This window comes from Chiloscyllium punctatum, chromosome 27 (genome assembly GCF_047496795.1).
Source record: "Chiloscyllium punctatum isolate Juve2018m chromosome 27, sChiPun1.3, whole genome shotgun sequence".
NCBI lineage: Eukaryota > Metazoa > Chordata > Chondrichthyes > Orectolobiformes > Hemiscylliidae > Chiloscyllium > Chiloscyllium punctatum.
In genome coordinates, this window is record NC_092765.1 from 48,320,607 (window position 1) to 48,346,728 (window position 26,122).

The 26,122-nt window shown below is 42.2% G+C and overlaps 1 protein-coding gene across 9 annotated transcripts in view; it reads left to right on the forward strand.

The window, feature by feature from the left end:
* The window catches only part of adgrb2 (adhesion G protein-coupled receptor B2), a 758,374-nt gene that overhangs the window by 395,906 nt on the left and 336,346 nt on the right, over positions 1-26,122 (forward strand). For all 9 annotated transcript variants that reach the window (XM_072548607.1, XM_072548608.1, XM_072548609.1 and 6 more), the window contains one exon: positions 9,282-9,388. In XM_072548607.1, coding sequence (XP_072404708.1) covers positions 9,282-9,388 — 107 coding nt within the window. The remainder of the gene's footprint in view (positions 1-9,281; positions 9,389-26,122) is intronic.

Below are 26,122 nucleotides of genomic sequence, written 5' to 3' on the forward strand. Positions count from 1 at the left end.
ACAAACAGGGGATTTAGAATCTCCTCTGTTCAGGGGGAAAGAAAATATAACCAGGAGATTAGAATCTCCTCAGTTGAGGACTGACTCCAAGCTGGCTAGCCACAGCCAGTGTACTAGTAAATAAAGGGTGACTAGGTGACAGGACACTAAAATAGGCAGTATCGTGATCAGTGAGGAAGGTTATCAGAAATTGTAGCAGGACCTTGATCAGCTGGGGAAGTGGGCTGAGAAATAGCAAATGGAGTTTACTATATATAAGTGTGAGCTCCTGCATTTTGGAAAGTCCAATCAAGGTAAGAGTTTCATGGTGAATGGTAGGGTCTTAAGGAGTGTAGTGGAATAGAGGGACCTTGGAGTTCAGGTGCACAGTTCTCTGAAAGTGAGTCACAAGTAGACAGGGCAGTGAAGGCGGCCTTTGGCATACTGGCTTTCATCAGTCAGGACACTGAGAATAGATATTGGGAAGTTATTGCAGGAGTATTGTGTTCAGTTTTGGAAAGATGTTATTAAACTAGAAAGAGTGCAGAAGAAATTTACAGGGATGTTGCCTGGACTCAATGGTCTGAGTCATAGGGAGAGCATGGACAAGTTAGGACTTTTCTCTTTAGAGAATAGGAGGCTGGGGGGGTGGGGTGGGGAGACATGGATTTATAGAGGTGTATAAGATCATGGGAGGCATGGATAGGCTGAATGCATTCCATTGTTCTCCTAAGTTTGGGGAATTGAGCACTACAGGGCATCAACTTAAAGTTAGAGGGGAAAGAATAAAAGGGAACCTGAGGGGCTACATTTTTACACAGAGGGTGGTAAGCGTATGGATGACGAATTTAGATGTGGTTGAGGCAGGTAGATTAACAACATTTAACAGGCATTCGGACAAATACATGGATAGGAAAGTATTAGAAGGATATGGGCTAAGTGCATGCAGATGAGGCTAGTGTGGATGGATATTTTGGTCGGCATGGACCAGTTTGGGCCAAAGGACAAGTCTCTGTGCTGTGGGACTCAATGACTCTCTATGACCTTCGACAAGGTTCCAGGTGGTAGACTGGTTAGTAAAGTTAGATCACATGGGATGCTGAGAGCGCTGGCCAATTGGATGTAAAATTGGCTAAATAGTAAGAGACAGAAGTTGATTTTAGAGAGTTGTGTTCGGATTGGAGACCTGTGACCAACGTGTGTCACAAGGAGCGTTGCTGAATCCAATGTTTGTCATTTATATGAACAATTTGGATGAGAATATTGGAGGCATGGTTAGTAAGTTTGTAGATGACACCAAAATTGGTGGTAGACAGGACAATGAAGGATGTTACCTAAGAGTCCAGCAGGATCTTGATCATCTGAGCCAATGGGCTGAGGAGTGGCAGATGGAGTTTAATTTAGATAAATGTGAGGTGTTACATTTTGATAAGGCAAACCAGGGCAGAACTTACATGTAGGACCTTGCGGACTATTATCAAACAGAGACGTAGTAGTGTGGATACGTAATTCCTTGACAGTGTGTCACAGTTAGACAGGGCGGTGAAGAATGCATTTGGCATGCTTGCCTTCATTGGTCAGAGCACTGAGTGTAAGAGTTGGGACACTATGTTGCAGCTGTCCAATACATTGGTGAGCCAGCATCTGAGGAGCAGGAAAATCGGCGTTTTGGGCAAAAGCCCTTCATCAGGAATAGAGGCAGGGTGCCTGCAGATTTTCCTGCTCCTCGGATACTACCTAACCTGCTGTGCTTTTCCAGCACCACTTTAATCTAGACTCTGGTTTCCAGCATCTGCAGTCCTTGTTTTTACCTGTTTTTACCCAATACATTGGTGAGGCCAATTTTGGAGTACTGTGTACAATTTTGGTCACCTTGTTATAGGAAGTATGTTATTAAACTGCAGAGCGTGCTAGAAACATTTGCAAAGATGCTGCTGGGGCTGGACAGTTTGAGTTATAGGGAAAGGCTGGATGGATTGGGACTTTCTTCCCTGGAGCATAGGAGACTGAGGCATGTCCTTATTGAGATTTATAAAATTATGAGGGGCATGAGTAGGGTGAATATCCAAGGTCTTTTCCTCAGGGTAGGGGAATCTAAAACTAGAGGGCATAGGTTTAAGGTGAGAGGGGAAGGATTTAAAAGGAACCTGCGAGGGAACCTTTTCACACACAGTGGTGGGTATATAGAACAAACTGCCAGAGGAAGTAGTGGAGGCTAGAACAATTACAACATTTAAAAGACATTTTGACATATACATGATTTAGTGAAATATAAGCCAAATACCGGCAAATGGGACTACTTCAGTTTGGGAAACCTGATCAACATGAGCGAGTTGGACCGAAGGGTCTGTTTCCATGCTGTATGACTCTAAACTGTATACTTGTTGTTCTTCTTCTTTTTGAAGGCATTTTAAAAGTGTATTTGATGTACATTAATCTTGTTGATTGGTTTTGAAATTGCTGCTGGAATCGAGAGAGTTGTAGAGTCATAGAGATGTACAGCATGGAAACAGACCCTTTGGTCCAACCCGTCCATGCCGACCAGATATCCTAACCCAAACTAATCCCACCTGCCAGCACCCAGCCCATATCCCTCCAAACCGTTCCTATTCATCTACCCATCCAAATGCCTTTGTGGACTCATAATTAATGATAAGAGTACTGTTTACTTAAGAATGACAGACAATGTTTACACAAAGTTTATGCAAAAATTAATTTTCTTAGAGCAAATATCATGAGGTCCACTGTTACACAGGATCGGCTTTTGCAGGGCTAGAGGCGGTAATTATATGCATTCTTCAATAGTTGACCTGGTAAAGGCCTAAATTTGACTTTATTATTTGATAGAGTATCTTCTGCCAGATGGCAGGAGAGAGAAGAGTTTGAGTGAGGGGTGTGTGGCGTCTACCACAATGCTCTTAGCCTTTCGGAATCAGTGGGTGGGGCAAATGTCTGTAATGGAGGGAAGAGAAACCCTGATGATTTTCTCAGCTGTCCTCACTATCCGTTATAGGGTCTTAGGATCTGAGACGGTGCAATTCCCAAACCAGCCAGTGATGCCGCAGCTCAGGGTACTCTCAATGAACCCTCTGTAGACTGTGCTAAGGATTGGTGGTGTGAGGTGATTTTCCTCAGCCTGCGCAGAAAGTAGAGATGGGAAAGGCATTAATGCATTCTTATTCTCCAATTGTTTGTATTATAAAGACACTAATCCATAGTTTGTCCTTATTCCCCAAGGTTCAGTGAACAAAACCTTTAATTACTGGGCATTGGTATGTCTCCAATTGCTTAGTGAAGAAACCGTTATGATATTTTTGAACTTTCTGGCCTTTTGTAATTGTTCGCTCAAATTGTTAAGCACGATATCCAACATCACAATGAAACAGCACATTCACATTAAGGTCCAGCACCAGACTTGCCCAGCTGATCGATTAAGTTCCATATTTGGAACATAGAACACAGAACTTCACAGCCCAGTATAGGCCCTTCAGCCCTCTATGTTGCACTGCTCTGTGAAACCAATCCAAAGCCTGTCTAACCTATACTGTTCCATTCTCATCCATATCCCTCTCCAATGACCACTTAAATGCTCGTAAAGTTGGAAACCTAAAACCATTGCAGGCAGTGTGTTCCACGCCCCTACTACTGTGAGTAAAGAAACTAATTCTGAATCTGTCCTATATCTATCACCCCTCAATTTGAAGTTATGTCCCCTCATGCTAGCCATCACCATCCGAGGAAAAAGGCTCTCACTGTCCACCCGATCTAAACCTCTGATTATCTTGTATGTCTCAATTAAGTCACCTTTCAACCTCCTTCTCTCTAACGAAAACAGCCAAAAGTCCCTCAACCTTTCCTTATAAGACTTTCCCTCCATACCAGACAACATCCTAGTAAATCTCTTCTGAACCCTTTTCAAAACTTTCAAATCCTTCCTCTAATGCGGTGACCAAAACTGCACGTAATACTCCCAAGTGCAGCAAACCAGAATTTTGTACAGCTGAAACTCAATCCCTCTACTAATAAAAGCTAACGCACCATATGCCTTCTTAACAGCCCTATCAACCTGGGTGGCAACTTTGAGGGATCTATGTTCATGGACATTGAGATCTCTCTGCTCATCCATGCTTCCAAGAATCTGAACATTCGCCCAGTACTCTGCATTCCCGTTGCTCCTTTCAAAGTGAATCGCCTCACACTTTTCCACATTAAACTCCAACTGCCACCTCTCAGCCCAGCTCTGCAGTTTATCTATCTCCCTCTGTAACCTACAACATCCTTCCATACTATCCACAACTCTACTGACCTCATCTGCAAATTTACTAACCCATCCTTCTACGCCCTCATTCAGGTCATTTACAAAAATGACAAAATAGATCCTTGCGGTACACCGTTAGTAACTGAACTCCAGAATGAACATTTCCCATCAACCACCACCCTCTGTCTTCTTCCAGCTAGCCAATTTCTGATCCAAACTACTAAATTGCCCTCAATCCCATGCCTCTGTATTTTGTGCAGTAGCCTACCGTGGGGAACCTTACTAAATACCTTACTGAAATCCATATATACCACATCAACAGCTTTATCCTCATCTACCTGTTTGGTCACCTTCTCAAAGAACTCGATAAGGTTTGTGAGGCATGACCTACCCTTTACAAAACCGTGCTGACTATCCCTAATCAACTTATTCCAATTGAGATGATTATAAATCCTATCTCTTATAATGATTTCCAACACTTTACCCGTAACCAAAGTAAAACTCACAGGACTACAATTACCAGGGTTGTCTCTACTCCCATTTTGAACAATCTTCTAGTCTTTTGACACTATTCTTGGAGACAACAATGACATAAAGATCAAAGCCAAAGGCTCCTCACTAGCTTTGCAGAGAGTCCTAGGATAAATCCCATCCAGTCCAAGGGATTTATCTATTTTCACACTTTCCAGAATTTCTAATGCCTCCTTGTGAACCTCAATCCCATCTAGTTTTGTTGCCTATTTCTCAGTATTCTCCTTGACAACATTGTCTCTTTCCAGTGTGAATACTGATTTAAAAAAAAATTCATTTATCGCTTCCCCTATCTTCTCTGACTCCATGCACAGCTCCCCACTACTGCCCTTGATTGGCCTTAATCTTTTTCGAGTTAGTCTTTTCTCCCTTTTATACCTCTGGAAAGCTTTAGGGTTTTCCCTGATCCTATCCGCCAACAGCTTCTCATGTCCCCTCCTCACTCGTCTTAGCTCTCTCTTTAGGTTTTTCCTGGCTACCTTGTAACTCTCAATTGCCCTAACTGAACCTTTACATCTCATCCTAACATAAACCACCACCTTCCTCTTGACAAGAGGTTCAACTTCTTTCGTAAACCAATGCACCTTTGCTTACCCGCTTCCTCCCTGCCTGATAGATGCATACTTATTAAGGACACACAGTAGTTATTCCTTGAATAAGCTTCACATTTCTATTGTGCGCATCCCCTGCAGTTTCCTTCTCTATCCTATGCATCCTAAAACTTATCTAATCACATTGTAATTACCTTTCCCCCAGCTGTAGCTCTTGCCCTTCGGTCTATACCTATCCCTGAATAGTGGTCACTATCATCAAAGTGCTCATCTCCCTCCAAATCTAACACCTGGCCAGGTTCATTACCCAGTACCAAATCTAATGTGGCCTGTCTATGTACAGTGTCAGAACCCTCCTGCACACAATGGACAAAAACTGACCCATCTAAAGTACTTGAACTATAGTATTCCCAGTCAATATTTGGGAAGGTGAAGTCCCCCATAACAACTACCCTGCCACTCGCTCCTATTGAGAATCATCTTTGCTATCCTTTCCTCTAAATCTTTGGAACTATTCGGAGGCCTATAGAAAACTCCCAACAGAGTGACCTCTCCTTTTCTGTTTCTACTCTCAGCCTGTACTACCTCAGTAGACAAGTTCTCAAACGTCCTCTCTGCAGCCATAATACTGTCATTGACTAACAATGCCACACCCCACCTCTTTTACCATCTTCTCTGTTCTTACTAAAATATCTAAATCCCAGAACATGCAACAATCATTCCTGTCCCTGCTCAATCCATAACTCTGAATGGCCACAACATCGAAATCCCAGGTACCAACCCATGCGGCAAATTCACCCACCTTATTCTGGATGCTCCTGACATTGAAATAGACACACTTCAAACCAATGTTTTGCTTGCCAGTGCCCTCTTGCGACCCTGAAACCTTAATTCGGATGTCCCTACTCTCAACCTCATATATGCTTGAACTACAATTTAGGTTCCCATCCCTCTGCTGAATTAGTTTAAACCCACCCAAAGAGCATTTGCAAATTTCTCCCCCCCCGCCCCCGCCAAGAAATTGGTACCTGTCTGGTTCAAATCAAGAACATCCTGTTAGTAGAGGAATAGAAGTAGACCATTCAGCCCCTTAGACCTGCTCCAACATTCAATATGATCGTGGCTGATCTGTTTGTATTTTGAATTGCACATTCCCATTTATCCATGACATTTGATTGTCTTGCCTAACAGAAATCTAATTTAGTTTAATTACCTCTAACTTAAACATATACTTAAATGATCTGGAGGAAGTTTATAGGTGGTCTGATTAGCAAGTTTACAGATGACACTAAGATTGGTGGAGTTGCAGATGGTGAAGGGGATTGTTTGAGAATGCAGCGGAATATGGATAGATTGGAGAGTTGGAAAGAGAAATGGGAGATTGAGTTCAATTTGGGCAAATGCAAGGTGATGCATTTTGGAAGATCCAATTCAAGACAGAACTATACAGTAAATGGAAAAGCCCTGGGGAAGATTGATGTACAGAGAGATCTGGGTGTTCAGGTCCATTGTACCCTGACGTGGCAACGCAGGTTGATAGGGTGATCAGGAGGGCATATGGCATGCTTTCCTTCATCAGTCGGCGTATGGAATCCAAGAGTTGGAGGTGATATCACAGTTGTATAGGACTTTGGTTTGACCACATTTAGAATATTGCGTACTGTTCTGGTTGCCACATTACCAAAAGGATATGGATGCTTTGGAGAGGGTGCAGAGGAGGTTCACCAGGATGTTGCCTGGTATGGAGGGTGCTAGCTAAGAAGAGAGGTTGAGTAAGTTAAGATTATTTTCATTGGAAAGAAGGAGGTTCGGGGGGTCCTGACTGAGGTCTACAAAATCGTGAGAGGTATAGGATAGATAGCAAGAAGCTTTTTCCCCAGAGTGTGCTCTCAATTTTTAGGAGGTCACAAGTTCAGGGTGAGAGGGGAAAGGTTTAAGTGAGATATGCATGCAAAGTTCTTTATGCAAAGGGTGGTGGGTACCTGGAACACCTTGCCACGGTGGTGGTAGAGTCCGGCACGATAGCATCATTTAAGATGTATCTAGACAGATACATGATTGGGCAGGTAGCAGAGGGATGCAGCTCCTTAGAAAATAGGTGACAGGTTTAGATAGAGAATCTAAGATCAGTGCAGACTTGGAGGGCCGAAGGGCCTGTTCCAATGCTGTAGTTTTCTTTGTTCTTTGTTCTAAACATATTTATTCACCATGTTTCCACTGCCATCTTCAAAATGTACGAACACATATATAATACTCTTTTGAATAAAAGCAAAACAAATAACAAAATTGCTCTTGCCACTGTCAGAAAGCAGGACAAATCAACCAGTCACTGCTCTACAAATCCACTCAGAATTATCATTAAAGCAATGGAAGGCATCATCAAAAGCTCTGTCAAGTGACATTTAGTTTTAGTTCAACTATTGTCACTCCTAACCTTGCTGAACACAAGAGTGGCGGTGAGAGTATCAAAGATCCTTCGCAAAATGAAGGAAGTGGGGACTCCTCCACTTGTTGGTGCCATACATATCACAAAAGAATCTGGGTGCTGTTGTCGAAGTTCGTCCACCTTAGTCACAGGATATTACTGCCAGAAATCCTTGCGGTAGCATCCCTAGCCCAACTATTTTCCAGCTGTTTCATCAGGGCCTCCCCTCTATCACAAATTCATGAGTGGGATGTTCATTGCTGTTAGCACCACATTCAGTACTGTTTGTGATGGCAACATTCAGGCTTTGGCTGATAAGTGGGAACTGATATTCACACCACACAAATGCCAAGCATGAGCATCTCTAAGAAGAGATAATTTAGGCATCGCCCCATGAAATTCAGTGGTGAATCTTCCCTTTGCTGAATCCTCCAGTGTAACATCCAAGGTGTTATAATTGACCAGAAACTGAACAGGACCAACAAAGAAATACAGTGGCTACAAAGACAGATTAACAGCTGAACATTTTTGTAATGAATTTACAAATTTGATTCCACAAAGCCTGACCACCATCTAAAGGGTCATGGACGTGGTAGAATACTCACCATTTGCCTGGCTGAATGAGTTCAAACATCACTTAAGAGTCACCATCCAGAAAAAGTAGCCCGCTTGATTAGCATCCTATTCACCAGCACCTCCCAAGTCTGTGATCTCTACAGCCTTGAAGTACACGGATAACAGATGCATGGAAACACCAACACTTGATAGGGCCCCTTTCAAGTCAGACAACCTTCTGACTTGGAACAACATTGCTATTCCTTCACTGTCACTGGAGCAAAATCTCCTAACTGCCTTTCTAATCGTACACTGGATGTACCTACATCATGTGAACTGCACTGGTTCAAGAAGGCAGTTCACCAACACCTTTTCAAGGACAATTAGGGGTTTACAATAAATTTGGTCTAGTTTGTGATACCCACATGCCACAAATTAAAACAAAGCTGTATTATATACATGAACAAAAAGAGTGCCTGTAGCAAATCCATCTTAAATGAGTTGAAAATAGCCCAATGGTTAACTTAAATATGCTGCAATATTTTAACAAGTATTTCACATGTTTTTGTTTAAATCACTTGACACAGTCCTAAGAGTTAACAGAAAAGCAGTGCAGATGGATTTTTAGCTATTGATTGTAACTTCTTATTGGCAGTCAACAGTCGTAGACTCGCATACGTTAAGGGCATTTAAATGGGCATTGGACATACATATGGATAATAATGGAATGGTGTAGGTTTGATGGGCACCAAATTATTTTCACAAGTCAGCACAACATCAAGGGCCAAAGAGCCTAATCTGCACTGTAATGTTCTGTGTTCAAGATTAAAAAGCTGGCTCCCCCATGATTTTAATTAGTAGCTTGAACTGGGTGCAATTCCTATGCACTGTGATTGCTGTTGAGATTGACAGAACTATATGCAGTAGAGGGGGAACATTTATCAAATTAACTTGCAGGTTTTTTTGTTTCCATGATGTGTAGGTTCAGCCAGCCGCAAATGTTTATTAAATTCTCATGGAATTGCATTTTGGGGGCCACCAAGTTTTGCCAGATGTGTCTCTCATGATTACAGACACTTACATGTATCGGTAAGTAAAATTTGCTTACATATCAAGTCAATAATGGCTTCATTATTGATACTATCAGGCATTTTGGGTGCTGTTGTGCATCAAAACAGTGTTAACTAAGGATTCTGATTCATATCTTGTCCAGATTGCAGGAAATAAGCCATTATTAGTAAATATTCTACATTAAATAAGATTAGTTAATAATGTTTAATATCATACAAATTGATACAAAACTACAATCAAACATCACATGCAAAGGAAACTGCATAATAAACTATCACAGTATATCAGTATGAGGGAAAATTTTCAACTTTGATGCTGTTGGGAGTACTGCAGGAAAACTTTGCTTGTGATTTGAACTTAAAACAATTCTGGATTCCTTCTCTATAATTATGAATATTGAGATTGTAATAATTAATTCCAAATTGTGCACATGTAGTTGATATACAAAATGATTGTTGCTGTTGGTACATGAACAAAAAGCTTGAATTTAAATTGCCCAAACTTCATATTATTCTATGTGTAAAGTATCTGAATGCCCCCTCTATTAATTTATGGTCCTCAATTCAAATACAACCAATAATATATTTATAGACCGCTTGTAAGCAGGCTTATTATACCGTAGACTGTCACCTACCAGGAAATCATTACACCTCTGTAGCACCACGTGCTCATCAACTATGCATTAGATCAATCACTGTCAACTCCAAACTACGACTTCAATGCATATGTACTGGAAAAGCTTCTGAGGTTATGGGTGAAAATAGAATTTCACATTCATAAATATTTTGCTATTTTACATCATCACCTGTTTAATCAACTGGCATTTAACTGCAGCTATAAGGGTGAAGCTGCACAACCTACCTTTCCATTTCACCCTGTCTGAAGAATGTTACTGTTTCCGTAATACCCAGCATAGTACAGTACCTTTTTATTGTTCAGTGTGAAAGCATCACATGTTGAAAATCATTCAAACTGTTGAAAACATTAGCTTCTATTGAACAAGAAAAGCAAAGAAAAATAAACAAAAAAAGTTGCATTTGCCTCTGTGCATAAATAGTGTCGCTTTTGAGTAACCACAAAGTTACACTGCACCCAACTCCGATCTACTGAACAAAACAAAGAACTGTTCTTGCTGGAAACCTGAAACAAGAACAGAAAGTACTGGAGACACTCAGCAGGATGGTATCTGATGAATGAAAGCAGTTAACATTTTGAGTCCAGTGATGATTTGGAGGTGCCGTGTTGGAATGGGGTGTACAAAGTTAAAAATTACACAACACCAGGTTATAGTCCAATAAGTTTATTCCTGATGAAGGGCTTTTGCCCGAAACGTCGATTTTACTGCTCCTCGGATGCTGCCTGAACTGCTTTTCCAGCACCACTCTAATCTAGACTCTGGCTTCCAGCATCTGCAGTCATTGTTTTTACCAGGTTTATTTGGAAGCATTGCTTTTGGAGTGCTGCTCCTTCCTCAAGTGGTTGTGGAGTATAAGATCGTAAGACACAGAATTTATAGCAAATGTTTGCTATGAAAGCTAGTCCTTCCAAATAAGCCTGTTGGACTATAACCTGGTATTGTGTGATTTTTAACTGAGTCCAGTGAATCTTCTTCAGAATTCAACTCTGTTTTCTCTCCACATATGCTGCCACACCGGTTGAGTATCTCTAGCAATTTCAGATCTATTGAAACAGATGTCAATTAATTCCTGTTTGGCTTATTGCATTAGATGCTACAACAATCTGTCCTTCTGGATGTAATGTTCCACCTGAGAAACTTACTCAGCTTTTTCCTTGGGAGATCCTGCTGAAATAAGTTGAAGAGATGTAATCTGACATAAATTGCCTTGGTTACAGCCTTGATACATTTGTGGGGTGAGGATTGAGAGATCTCACACATGACCCCAGTTGAGCCTCCAACAGTCAGTTGCATATATATTTAATGAAGATGTTGCTTTGAATGCCTGCAGCATGGGATTGCAACCTACCCTTCAGGTCGCAAATCCCACTCCAGCTGATGACAGTGTCCATGAACAGCATCCATCTATGGTGGCAATGTGCCTCCCTCATTGTGAGGAAATTGCATTCAATGTGATAGACCCCAGGCCTCCTGTACCTCCTTTGCGTCCTGAGTGGAAATTCAGTTGAGGAGATGGTTTGCTAGCTGGTCACGATTCCAATGATGGGAATTTCCGCTGCCAACGCCACCACTGACAAACACACAGCCACCACTGAAGACATTGCGAACGTCACATGGAATGTCACTTCCGCCCCCGCGGATGTCACTGCATGCACCACTTCCGTCCCCCCTGACGCCCACAGCGTGTGTCATGTCATTTGGTGATGTCACCACTCCAGACACGGCCTCACCCACTCCAGACACGGTCTCTGCACCCATTCCCAACTCGGGCCCTACACCAGGTCCAAGCCTCCAGCCCTGCAATGTTTTTACCATCACCCCAGACCTCTCCCTCACTGAGGATGAACGATCAGTCCTCAGTAAAGGTGTCACCTTCATCCCAGTACGGTCCCAGATCAATGAATTCAACACGCATTAAAACATTGAATTTTTCTACTGCTGACTTCACCTCCATGCTAACGTTTTCCATTGGGGCTCCCACCCACCCTCCATTGGGGCTCCCACCCACCCTTCACCTGCCTCCAACATACCCCATCCACTTGTACACCCCATGCTGATCTGTTACCTGTCTTCAATCTCTTCAACTTCAACTGCTGCTGCGACATTGACCTCCTCAACCTGCCCATCCCTCTCACCCACTCCAACCTCTTACCCTTGCACTGCGCAGCCCTCCACTTCCTCCGCTCCAACCTCAACCTCACCATCAAACCACTGGATAAGGGGGGAGTTGGGCGCAGTGGTAGTTTGGTGCACCAAGCTGTACACCGCTGAAGCCAGATACCAACTCACGGACACCTCCTCCTACTGCCACCTCAATCACGACCTCACCTTCCATCGCCAAATGATTAGCTCCCAGACCATCCACAACCTCCTCATCTCAGGGGATCGCCCATCCACAGCATCCAACCTCATAGTCCAGGAACCCCGCACTGCCTGGTTCTACCTCTTACCCAAAATTCACAAACCTGACTGTCCCTGTCTACCTATTGTCTCTGCTCACTCCTGCCCCACAGAACTTGTCTCTACATACCTTGATACCATCCTGTCCCCCTTGGTCCAAAGTCTCCCCACATACATTCAGGGCACCACGCACGCCCTCCACCTCCTCCATTGTGTCATCTTTACCATGGACATCCAGTCCCTGTACATGTACATCCACCATGATGATGGCCTCCAAGTCCTCTGTTTCTTCCTGTCCCGCTGACCCACTCCTCCGACACACTCATTTGATTGGCTGACTGGTACTCACCCTCAACAATTTCTTCTTCAAATCCTCCCACTTCCTTCAGACCAAAGGGATAGCCACGGGCACCCGCATGGACCTCAGCTATGCCCGCCTCTTTGGCGGATACGTAAAACAGTCCATCTCTGCAGTTACACTGGCACCATTCCCCACCTTTTCCTCCACTACATTGATGACTGTATCAATGCCACCTCATGCTCCCACGAGGAGGTTGAATTTTTTTGAACACCTTCCACCTCGACCTCAATCTCACCTGTCCTGTCTCAGATACCTCTCTCCCCTTCCTGGATCTCTCCATCTCCATTTCTGGTGACCGAATCAACAACTCCCACAGCTACCTGGATTACATCTCTTCCCACTGTACCTCCTGTAAAAAGTACTATCCCTCATTCCCAATTCCTCCATCTCTGCCACATCTGATTTGAGGAGGATCAATTTCACTCCAGAACATCTCAGATAGCTTCCTACTTCAAGGACTGCAATTTCCCCTCCCATGTGGTAACAATGCCCTCCAGCGCATCTCCTCCACTTCCCTCACTTTTGTCCTTGAACCTCACCCCTCCAATCCCCAACAAGGATAGAAGCCCCCCCGGACCTCACCTTAAACCCCACCAATCTCTGAATACATCGCATCATCCTCCGCTATTTCTGCCACCTACAGTCAAACCCCACTACCAGAGAAATATTTCCCTCCCCACCCCTTTCAGCATTCCGCAGAGAACCTTCCCTCCGTGAGTCCGTCATTAGGTCCAAGCTCCCCACACTTGTGTCCACACCTCCCCCCTCATCTCCATCCAAGGCCCCAAAGGATCCTTCCACATCCAGCAAAGATGTTCCTAGACATCCAAACACCTCATCTACTGTGACCGTTGCTTTCACTGTGGTCTCTACATCAGGGAGACAGGATGCCAACTTGCAGAATGTTTCAGAGAACGTCTCTGAGACACACGCTCTAAACAACCTCACTGCACTGTGGCCGACCACTTCAACTCTCCCTCACACTCCACCAAGGACATGCAAGTCATTGGCTTCCTCCGCTGCCTATTCCAAGCCACCTGACAACTTCCACTTTGGAATCCTCCAATCACACAGAATCAACGTCGAATTAATAATTTCCTTATCTCCCCTCCCCCCCCACCTTCTCCCAGATCAAACCCTCCAACTCAGCACTGCCCTTTTGAACTGCCATACCTGTCCATCTTCCTTCCCACCTATCCACTCCGACCTATCAACATCACCCATTACCTTTGTCTACTTATTGCATTCCTAGCTACCTTCCCACCCCCCTCACATTTATATCTCAGCCCCTTGCCCCCCACTCCATCTCACCTCTCACACACACATTCCTGATGAAGAGCTTATGCTCGAAATGTCGACTCTCCTGCTACTCGGATGCTGCCTGACCAGCTGTGATTTTCCAGCGCCACACCTTTTGACTCTGATCTCTAGCATCTGCAGTCCTTGCTTTCTCCCAATCCAATATCCGTGCCAGTACCTTGTCATGAACACCATGGGTTCTAATCTTATTGAGCGGCCTCCTGTGCAGCACATTGTCACAGGCCTTCTAGAAATCCAAGTAGATCATGAGCACTGGCTTCCCCTTTGTCTAACTTTCTCACAACCTCCTCAAAGAATTCTAAGATTTGTAAAGCATGACCTCCCTGGGCAAAACCATGCTGACTCAGCCCGATTTTACTATGGACTTAAAAGTCATCTGCAAGCTCATCCTGAATAATAAACTCTAAACCTTACCAAAGACAGAGGTCAGGCAAACCAGTTATTAATTTCCCACTTTCTGCCTCTTCCCTTCTCAAACAGGAGTGTTACATTAACCGTATTCCTGCCCTTGACTCCAGTGATTCTTGAAAGATCACCAATACCTTCACAATCTCCTCAGCTATTTCATTCAGAATCTTGAGGCATAGTCCATTCAGTGTGAATGAATTACCCACCTTTTGATCTTCTTCAGCATCTTCTCCTTAGTGATAGCTAGTACACAAACTTCCGACCTCTGACTCATGAAGTTCTGGCATACTACTGGTGTCTTCCACTTGCAGGCTGATGCAAAGTACCTTTTCAGTTCCTCTGCTATTTCTTCTCCCCCCATTACAATTTCTTCAATCTCATTTTTGATGAGATTGTACGCTCTTGCCTCTCTCATACTGTTTATATTTTTTAAAATATTCTTGTAATTTTGTTTTATATTACTAGCTAGCTTACCCTCATGCTTCATCTTCTATCCCTTGTTGATTTTTTTAGTTGTACTCTGCTGGTTTTTAAGGCTTCCCATTTGTAGAGTCATAGAGATGTACACTGGATTTAGGTTACTGTTCTGGAAGAACTATCTTAGTTTGTATTTTTTTAAACAAGCCCTTCAAAGAAGAAACCAACCGCTCATCTGCCTCTATTTTGAAATCCAATTTCCAAAACAATGGTATTGATATAAATGACAAACATCTTTCATCACTGACATTTTCTCATATTGAAATCCATCTGCTAGTTTATGTCACTTTCTTTAAACAATCAATGTCCCTTAGCAACCTTCTGCTTCCGTCCACAAAAGGTGTGCATTACCTTAGATCAGCATGACTTAAACTTGGAGAGGGTTCTCTCGGAAGGCTGAGAGCACATTTCTCCTCCACAACATGAATAAAACTGAAGTTTCTCCTTCTGACACAGGCAATCTAAACACTACATTAAGGACCAAGACGGGAAAAAGTACTAAGCAGATAAATAATCAGTAATAATTTTAAAATGGACATTTTTGAAATGGCATGCTGGCCCAGTTCCAGGGTCTACTTAGACTGTGAATCTGCATTATTGATTGTCCTTCTGCTTAGTTTTTCTAGGTCATCATTCTTCACCAGTAGACCATTCAGCCTCTTGAGCATGCTTGGCTATTCGTTAAGAACATAAGTAATCTGGTTGTGTTTTGAATTTGATATTCCCATCTTCCTCCAACAACTCTTCAAGCAGGATTATAACCTGTTAAATGCCTTATTAACAGTATGACTCATCTCATTAATATTCAGCTTCCTGTTTTACCAAATGAGACAACCAAACTAGGTAACGAGAATTCTTGACTTGGAAGTTAGAGTGCATACTATTGACCTCAGCTCTTCGTTTACCCCAAAGGGCCTTGTGTTTGACACTGAGCACCAACATCTCAGAGCAAACTTTATGTGCACTGACCAACACCATTGGACATTGGCATCTGACATGCCAGTCTCTGAGAACCCTCATGACGCATATCCGATCCATTTACAGTATGCTATGCACTTCAATGATACATCTCTGGCTGCACTGGCAACTATCACAGTAATGCTGTAAATAGGACATTGCGTGCCCAGGGACACATATCCAAATCATGGACTTGCCTAAAGTACATCTCTTGCTCTCATTGTACTCACTCACTACATTATGCTAACAGTATCCCTGTCTTGCATTTCCTTGACTTGCCTTGCCATTAAGCGCAGGCTCAAAACCAGGAATCTTGTCATGGTTGTCACTGGTCCTCAGTCAAGTCGAAGGGAGTGACATTCAGATGAAAGTCCGTGCATCATAAATCAAAGGTAGCCTCCAATACCAGTTGAAAGGCTGGGAGATGGTCATTCTGCCACTTGGGATGATTAAAGACAAGATGTTCTTCATTTATGGGTTGAGGAGCCAAATGTAGGGCAGTCCACCAATGGCCTTGAACTTTCTACCCTGTTATGGGCTGTTTTTTTCTGGAATGAGCGAGAAGCAGGCATTACAATAGAGGAAAGGGGATGGCAAAGCTGTTACATTTGTTGCATGAGGGGAGATTCCTGAACGAGTGAGTAAGCACAGGTGGCATCTAGGGTTCGTGCTGTCAAGGTTGAGCTAAGTAACAATGGGAAGGGAAGATGTCACAGACATTAGTGAGATAAGCCATGCTGGTTGGTGGGTAATTAGCCTAGATGACTGTGGCATTCATGCTGCTGAAGTGGAGAAGATCATTGACATTCCAGATAGTAAGTCTGCACTGACCCTGATGGCAACCTTGCACCAGATTGACATGGTTTGGTGTTGTGGCCTTCACTGCTGGTCCTGAGGAAAAAGCATGTCCACATCTGCACCACCCTGTCCAGCAGGGCCTTGAAATGCCTACTTGGAAAGTGGGGCAAAAATTTCCTCCTGTATTTCATATCTGGAGTAAATGTTCAGAATAGTGCAGGCAGCTCCAAACTGACAATGCTGGTTATTGAGTACAATTGGGCTTTCAAATTTGGCACAGCTGTGAGAGAAGCCCAATTTTCTGGGAACAGAGCGCGGTGAGATGGGGCTAGTATTGATGTGAGGGATGTGCAGGGTATGTAATTAATGAGTTCTGCAGACATTTAAATATTGAGGTTTTTTTCTGCTTGCGCAAACTATGGCGTTATCTCTGGTGTATCTGTATGTTTCTGCACTGTTTCTTCCTGCTATGGTGATGTTATCATTACCCAAATTGCAACATTTCTCTGTTTCCCTTTAATTTACACATCTCTCACATGATTGCTTGCCCCACTACTTAATTCATATTCTTCTCTGCTGCCTTTATGATATGGCCAGAGTACAGGCCATAATACAGCTGGTGACTGTTCCAATTGTGCAACACACTGTTTCACCACTTTCATCACTTTAAGAAAATCCTGAACTAGGACTCCAAAGTCCCTTTATCCTTCAGATTTCCAAAGCTTTCCCTGTTTAGAAAATAGTCTATGCCTCTATTCTTCCTACCAAAGTGTATATAACCTTAGACTTTGCTACATTGTATTCTATCCAACACTTCTTTGCCCACTCCCCTACCCTGTTGAAGTCTAACTGCAACTTCCCAATTCCTCAACACTACCTGCCCTTCCACCTACCTTTGTGCCATCTGCAAACTCAACAACAATACTCTCAGTTCCTTCTTCCACATAATTAACCGAACAGTAACACCTGATGAACTCCACTAGTCACGGGCTGCCATCCTGAAAAAGACCTCTATCCCCATAGTCAGCTTTCTGCCAGTCAGTAAATCCTCTTTTCATGCCATTACCTAACACCATAGGCACTTACCTTATTTAGCAGCCTCCTGAGCAGCACCTTGTCAAAGGCCTTCTGGAAATACAAATAAATCATGTCCACTACCTTACCTTGTGTAACTTGCTCATTATCTCCTCAAAGAATTCTAACCAATTTGTCAGGCATGACCACCTCAAGACAAGTTGTGCTGACCCAATACTATTTTACCATCTATTTCCAAGTACTCCACAATCTCATCCTTAACAATGGACACTCAAATCTTACCAACAACTGAGGTCAGGCTCACCGGCGTCTCATTGCCTATCTTCTGCCTCTCTCTCTTCTTAATCAGAGATGTTACATTAGCCATTTTCCAGTCCTGTGGAACCTCCCACCCCCACTGACTCCAGTGATTCCTGAAAGATCATCACTAATGCCTCCACAATCTCCTTAGCTATGTCCTTCTGAACTCTGGGATGTAGTCCATCTATCCAAGTGATCTACCCACTGTCAGATCTTTCAATTTCCTCAGCACCTTTTCCTTTATGTTGGCTACTACACTCACCCTTTCCTTCTGACTCTCTTGATGTTCTGAAATGCTGCTGGCGTCTTTTATGGTGAAGACTGATGCAAAGTATCTGTTTAATTCTGACACTATTTCTTTGTTCCCCATTACTACTTCCCAGCCTCATTTTCTCATTTTGTCCACTCTCAGCTCTCTCTTACTTATTTCTATATTTTAAAACCTTTTACAGTCTTATTTTACTAGCTAGCTTACCATTATATTTCCTTTCTTCCACGTTATCGCTTTTGGAGTTATCCCCTGCTGGTTTTGAAAGGTTTGCCAGTCGTATGGCTTCCCACTAACTCTCACCACATTATATGCTTTTTCATTTGCTTTTATGCTGTCCCTGATTTTCCTTGTCAGCCATGATTGCCTCATCCTCCTTTTAATATGTTTCTTCTTCCTTGGGATGAATTTCTGCTGTGCTTCCAGCATTACTCCAGAAACCCCTGCCATTGCTACTCTCCTGTCTTCATGCTAAGCTCCCCTTCCAATCAAATCTGGCCAGTTCCTTCCCTGTGTCTTTGCAGTTGCCTTTACTCAGTTGTAATACTGTTACATCCATCTCAAACTGCAGGATGAATTCTATCAAACTATGGTCACTGCCACTCTGGGTTCCTTCACATTAAGCTCCCTAATCAAGTCTGCTTTATTACACATCATCAGATCAAGAATTGCCTCTTCACCCATGGGCTTTACCACAAACCGCTCCAAAAAAACTATTTTGTAGACAATCCACAAATTCCGTTTTTCGGAATGTGCTGCCAACCTGATTTTCCCAGTTCACCTGTATATTGAAGTCCCTTATCGTGCCCTTCTTATGTGCTTTTTCTATCTTTAATGTATTTTCTGCTGTACATCCTAACTACAATCATAGAGTCATGCAACACGGAAACAGACCCTTCAGTCCAACTTGTTCATGCCAACCAGATTTCCTGAACTGAGTTAGTCCCATTTGTCTACGCACGGCCCCTATCCCTCTAGGCCTTGTCTATACATGTACCTTTCCAAATGTCTTTTAAATGTTGTAATTATATCACCTCTATCAATTACTCTGCTAGCTTGTTCCATGTATGCACCATCCACTGAGTGAAAAAGTTGTTCCCCCGAAACCTTTTAGATCTTTCCCCTCTCAGCTTAAACCTATCCCCTCTTGTTCTGGACTCTTGTACCCTGAAAACACCTTGGTTATTCACCTTATCTATGTCTCTTATGATTGTATAAACATTTTGACCAAAGGATCTGTTCCCTTGTTGTATGACTGAATGCATCTATGACTCTATAAGATCGCCCCTCAAGCTTCCGAGGGAAACAACTCCCAGCGTATCAGCCTCTCCTTATAATTCAACGCCCAACTGCTCTAACCCCACCCCCCACCCACCCCCAGCTCAGTAACAGCCTTGTAAATCATACTTGAAAGTGCAAGGTAAATGAAGAGTATTGTTTTATTGATGATAGATAATACTGATGGTTCTATTCATATATACAAGTATATAAAAATGTTTTCTACAACACTGAATGCCACAACATTGTAATTGAGCTACCAAGGATTAAGGAATGCCATACCAGGAGTTTAAGTTTAATGAGCAATTGGGCAGGAATCAATTAATATTTGTGTAAATTTGCTTGGGGCAGAGACCACTGTCCACTTTTCACAATGTAACTCACACCCAGCAGGAATCCAATGTATTGTTTTCCATAGATACTTTTCTGTTTCACTACTTTTAAATATTAATTTCTCTATCTTCCTCATTAAGCTTTTCACTTTATCTCTCTCTTTATCTCCCTCTCTTTCTGTTTTCTACTCCCTCTCTTAGACATACATATGAGCAGAATGATTTCAGCCTAATCTGATGAAATTGGTTCTGTTCTTGCACTATGAATGGAAGAAATGCAAATTAAAGTAGGGTAGGGTGTTGTGACATCGTCAGCAATAGTTTGCCAGCACGTATGATTGGCCACCTATGAAATTCCATGTTGCATGTCTATGGGTTCTTGTGTAGCTGATGAGCCTGATCATCCCTGACCACATATTCAGCAGATACTCCTGGGAGGTTTAGTTGGGCCTTGAAATCACTGGCATTCCTTTCTTTGGTTTCTTTTCTGTGCTTCATCTTGCCAATGTGTATGCCCTTTCATACAGGAGGTTCCTCCCAAATTGGGTTCATACATTTCAGGTTCTGGGATTAAGTTTGAATTTGGTGTCTTTGGCCTTTGGACTTCCAGACCACAGATGTGGTTTTCCAACCAGATTAGTGATGATACAGCCTATTTTTAAAGCACCTTGTCTAGCCCTTCACCATGTAGGTGAGCAGAGTAGATAATGAAGAGGACTGCTCGGTTGTGAAGAAAGCTGTCAAAATGCTCTTGTGTTCCTATTCCAGGAATGAAATTACTGAGTCACAATTCTGCTGTCTACATGCAATTGTGAAGCTAGAAAATTCCAGATCTCTCAATCTTGCCCATATCACCTCTCGCTGATCTCTGCAAGGGCTTATGTTGTGTGTGGGAGTGCTGGATACCTCGAGGTAGATGTCTTATGTGGGACATATTTTCATGTGGGAATGCTATTGCAATCAACATATCTACATTCCCTGAATGAAGACAGAGCCAGTTCCAATGGCAAAGAAACCTTGATGACTAGGGATCTCCCAACTGCTGCAGCGTTCATCTGTCATTGCGGGCATTGATAGCACACTATTATTTTCCGACTGAACTATCATTGAGGACTTTGTTTGGATCGCGCTGTGTCTGGTTCCTCCCCACTGATCTTACCAATATAGGGAGCCCTGCTATGAGTTGAGAACTCCCAATGCCATCGCTCTCAGGATTAACAGAACACTGAAGCCTCTCCACCAGAGAAATCCACAGAAGTGGTAGGATGTAAAACAGCAGCCAATCCAATTTCAACAGTTTTCACAAGAATAAGTTAAAATTTCCCAGCACACATTGATTGGGTTTTTTGAAGAAGTAACAAAGAGGATTGATGAGAGCAGAGCGGTAGAGGCGTTCAACAAGGTTCCCCATGGGAGACTGGTTAGCAAGGTTAGATCTCATAGAATACAGAGAGAACTAGCCATTTGGATACAGAACTGGTTCAAAGGTATAAGTCAGGGGGTGGTGGTGGAGGGTTGTTTTTCAGACTGGAGGCCTTTGACAAGTGGAGTGCCACAAGGTTCATTGCTGGGTACTCTACTTTTTGTCATTGATTTGGATGTGAGCATAAGAGGCTTAGTTAGTAAGTTTGCAGATGACACCAAAATTGGAGATGTAGTGGACAGCGAAGAAGGTTACATCAGATTACAACATGATCTTGATCAGATGGGGCAATGGGCTAAGAAGTGGCAGATGGAGTTTAATTCAGAAAAATGCGAGGTGCTGCATTTTGGGAAAGCAAATCTTAGCAGGACTTATACATTTAGTGGTAAGGTCCTAGGGAGTGTTGCTGAACAAAGAGACCTTGGAGTGCATGTTCATAGCTCCTTAAAAGTAGAGTCGCAGGTAGATAGGATAGTGAAGAAGGCGTTTGGTATGCTTTCCTTTATTGGTCAAAATATTGAGTACAGGAGTTGGGAGGTCATGTTGCGGATGTACTGGATATTGGTTAGGCCACTGTTGGAATATTGTGTGCAATTCTAGTCTCCTGCCTATTGGAAAGCTGTTGTGAAACCTGAAAGAGTTCAGAAAAGATCTCCAAGGATTTTGCCAGGATTGGGGGATTTGAGCTATAGGGAGAAGCTGAACAGGCTGGGTCTGTTTTCCCTGGAGTGTCGGAGACTGACGGGTGACCTTATAGAGATTCACAAAATTATGAGGGGCATGGATAAGATAAATCCTGAGAGCAATGGCATCCTGGGGCATGGATAGGATAAATAGACAAAATGTTTTCCCTGGGATGGGGGAGTCCAGAACGAGAGGGCATAGGTTTAGGGTGAGAGGGGAAAGATATAAAAGAGGCCTAAGATGCAACGTTTTCACACAGAGGGTGGTACGTGTATGGAATGAGCTACCAGAGGAAGTGGTGGAAGCTGGTTTGTAGGGATATGGACCGAGTGCTAGCAGGTGGGACTAAATTGGGTTGGGATATCTGGTCGTCATGGACGCGTTGGACCGAAGGATCTTTTTCTATGCTGTACATCTCTATGACTCTACGTCTACATGGTCGCTATCACAAAACAGTATCATACTGAAGCTGATATTTAAAAAGCAAAAATGCTGGATGTACTCAGCAGATCATTCAATATTATTCATTATCAATGAAACAGCGATCTGTGGATGCAAAGAGAAACAGAATTAATATTTCTAATTAGTGACCCTTCGATAGAACTGTAATATCCAGCAGAATGTCTCCGGTGAGTCACAGTACTAATGTTGTCTTATGTTTACATCTACAGTTAACATTCTTTCACTAATGAACTGTGAGCAATTTCAGTCCCACCTGGCTTTGGAGGCTCAATTAGACATTGCCCCTCTATCTTGCAGCTGCGCTACAACTCATTATAGTCACATACTATATTCTGAGATGAAATTTCCTGTCCCTACTCTGACAAACTGTTTTGACCAAATTTTTGATTGATAAGACTAAAACTCAATCACTTTCGCAGTTCAATGAACTTGTCTGATCTCCTAGATTTTTATGAGCCATAATCCCACCCTTATCATCTGTCTCTGTTGTTGTGGGATCCTACTTTTCTCTTCGATGCTTGCTACAAATTTTAGGCTGTCTGTTCTTCCACATTTCTTATCAAATGGTCTCCTACAGATCTCTGCAGCTGCTGTTGGTGCAGAACTCCCTGTATGTTGATTTGTATGATTCTTTGTTCAAAATAGACCCTGTTACCTTGAATTACCCCCTTCCTCAATGCTACCATTGTTCTAACGTGTGACTTCACTTACTTGCTGGAGCAGGCAAGCTAATTCTGATTTGAAACCATATTTATGTCAATGGCAGGCAACACTGCAGCCTTATTTATGCCAATCTGATCAGGTGCTACCACAACAGCTAATTCAGTTCCAGCCTTACAAAGTTCATTGAGTAACAGATTGCAATGTTGCTACATTTTGGTTCAATAATTGTAACCAGGTAGATTGTATTTAATTTTTTGAAGCTACAGAAAAAATCAACTTCTTTTTATGAGTCATCAGCCTCAGACAATATAATTCCAATGAGTCATTTTTTTCCATCTTTTCTGTTGCACACGAATGCACTGCCATTCCCATTTGGTAGATTTCTAAGTTCAGCTATTATACGTATTGAAACAATTCTTAATAGGTTACCTTATATTATCTAATTCTTTCACCAGGAGAAGAATACTATACCATTCAAGCCCTCAAACCATTACATTAGAACATCATAGTGGTCAGCAAATAATATAAAGTAAATTCAAATGTTACTAAGAGGTGGCTGCATATGTTAAAACTCTTATTCTTTTTGTGGCAGATAAGTGCTCCTCGTGAGATTTTTCAGTTTAACCCAAACAACAGCTAAATGGGCCATTGTACTTAAATTAGTGCATTATCTCTGTCTACAATTGATAGATGTCCTGACATAAGATTTCATGCTTCTACTATACATTATCAACAAAAGTGGTGTTCGCCACTAACATGATGCTGTCGTCAAGTCATAAAGATGACCTAACTAACACACAAAGTAATAATGTGGTGGATGAATTTAGTGTCAATGGGTGCCAGGTATGTGGGTGCAAAAGATGGGCGGATTGTGTCAAGCCACACAGCCCTTCAGCTGTTCACAAAAATCAAAGTATGATCCTAACTAACCAGTCTGTGCTTGTGAAACTCAAAAACACTTGTGTATGACATTATATGCAATCCAATGCTTATTCAAGATTAATTAAATTATCCTCATTGTGGAGTTCCCTCACAGTGATCGCTGTACAGTCCTTGGAGGTAGAGGGAATGCTGCTTCAATATGTGAGGAATTAGTCTGACAACCAATTTAAGATTGTTAGTCAGAGCTGCAGTGTGTCATATTTGCATGTGCTAAAAGCTACATGTATTAATACTTACAGCCCTGTTTGTAGACAGAGAGAAAATGTGCACACATCACACTTGTTTCAAACCAACAAAACAGGTGCTAGCCATTCTGATTCATTTCTCAGGCTATGTCTTGAAAAATCAGTGAAACTGCCCAGTTTAAATTTCGACAAAACTTGGCTGTTCCATGTCAGAAATCATTTAACTGGTGCACTTTTACCAATCAGAGTCCATTTGACTACCAGTTGGTACTTATTTTAACAGCATAAAAATATTGCTTTCCATATGACCATAAGAAAGAGGAGCAGAATTAGGCATTCAACCTAGAGAAAGTGCTCCACCATTCGATCATGGCTGATATGTTTCTCAACCCCATTCTCCTGCCTTTTCCCAATAATTTTTGATCTCCCTTGCTTAACAAAACCTACTTATCTCTGTCTTAAAGACACACAATGAGGTCTTCACAGCCCTCTGCGGCAATGACTTCCTCAGATTCACCACTCTCTGGGTAAAGAAATTCCTCCTCAACTCAGTTCTATATTGTTGTCCCTTCACTCTGAGGGTGTGCCCTTGTTTCCTAGTCTCTCCTACTAATGGAAACATCTTCTCTACATCCACTCTATCCAGGCTTCTCAGTATTCTGTTAGTTTCAATGAGATATCCCTTCATCCATCTTGACATAATTGAATGCAGACCCAGAGTCCTCAACCGCTCCTCATATGACAAGATCTTAATTCCTGGGAACATTCTTATGAATGTCCTGTGGACCTCCTCCAAGGCCACGGCATCCTTTTCCCATTATTATGGTGTTTCTGTTTTAGAAACCGTCGCGAACAATACAAAACAAAAAAATTTGACAAGATGTGTCATTTTTATTTGGCAGTACTCTTACCCATTAATTATGGCCAACAAATATTACTGTCCTACATTATGAAGATTAATACAAGTATTTATTAAATTCCCTGTCATTTCTTGCTTCCTCATTATTGTTTCCCCAACCTTGTTCTCTAAGGGGCCTATGTTCACCTTGGTCTCTCTTTTCTTTTTTTTTAAATATTTAAACAAGCTGTCTATTTATAAATTATGTGCTGGTTTTTGCTCATTTTTTATTTTCTCCCTCTTTATTTTTACTTCTAGTCATCTGCATTTGCCTTTTAAAACTTTCTCAATTTCATGAATAAGAAGGGAAAATCCTTTAAAATCGTACCCATGATTTTGAGAAACTGCAATTAATGTCATCCATCTTGTATCAACCCATTAATCAAAAGGACAAATTGTGGGATATATGCAGCAAAAATAAACAAGATCTTGTTACAAATTAAATGGAAGAGTTCCCTGGCATTTGACTTTCTTGGAAACATTGACAGCAATGAATCAAGTGAAAAAGGAGAAATAATCTGAAGAGTGATTGTAGATATTGAGATCTAGGCTATTGTCCTGAACACATCCTATTGACACTCTCACTAACATATGTTGCAGGAAGCACCTCATAATCTCCACTCAGGAATTCTGAAGGTAATTGAATTGATAACCAAACATCCCATCATACAAGTGTCTTGGTTCTAGAATGTACATCACTTTACCATACATTTGTAATCAAACATAATGACTACATTATTTTCTTCTTCATAGCACTTGTGAATTGCTATGATAAGAGGCTGAGTGGCTTGGTCTAAACTTCCTGTAGTTTACACTAATGAAAGATGAGTGATCTGACTGAAATGACACTGAAAAGTTGTTTCCCCTAGTTGGGAATCTAGAATACAGGGCACAATTCGATAAAAAAGGTTAATCATTTAGTGT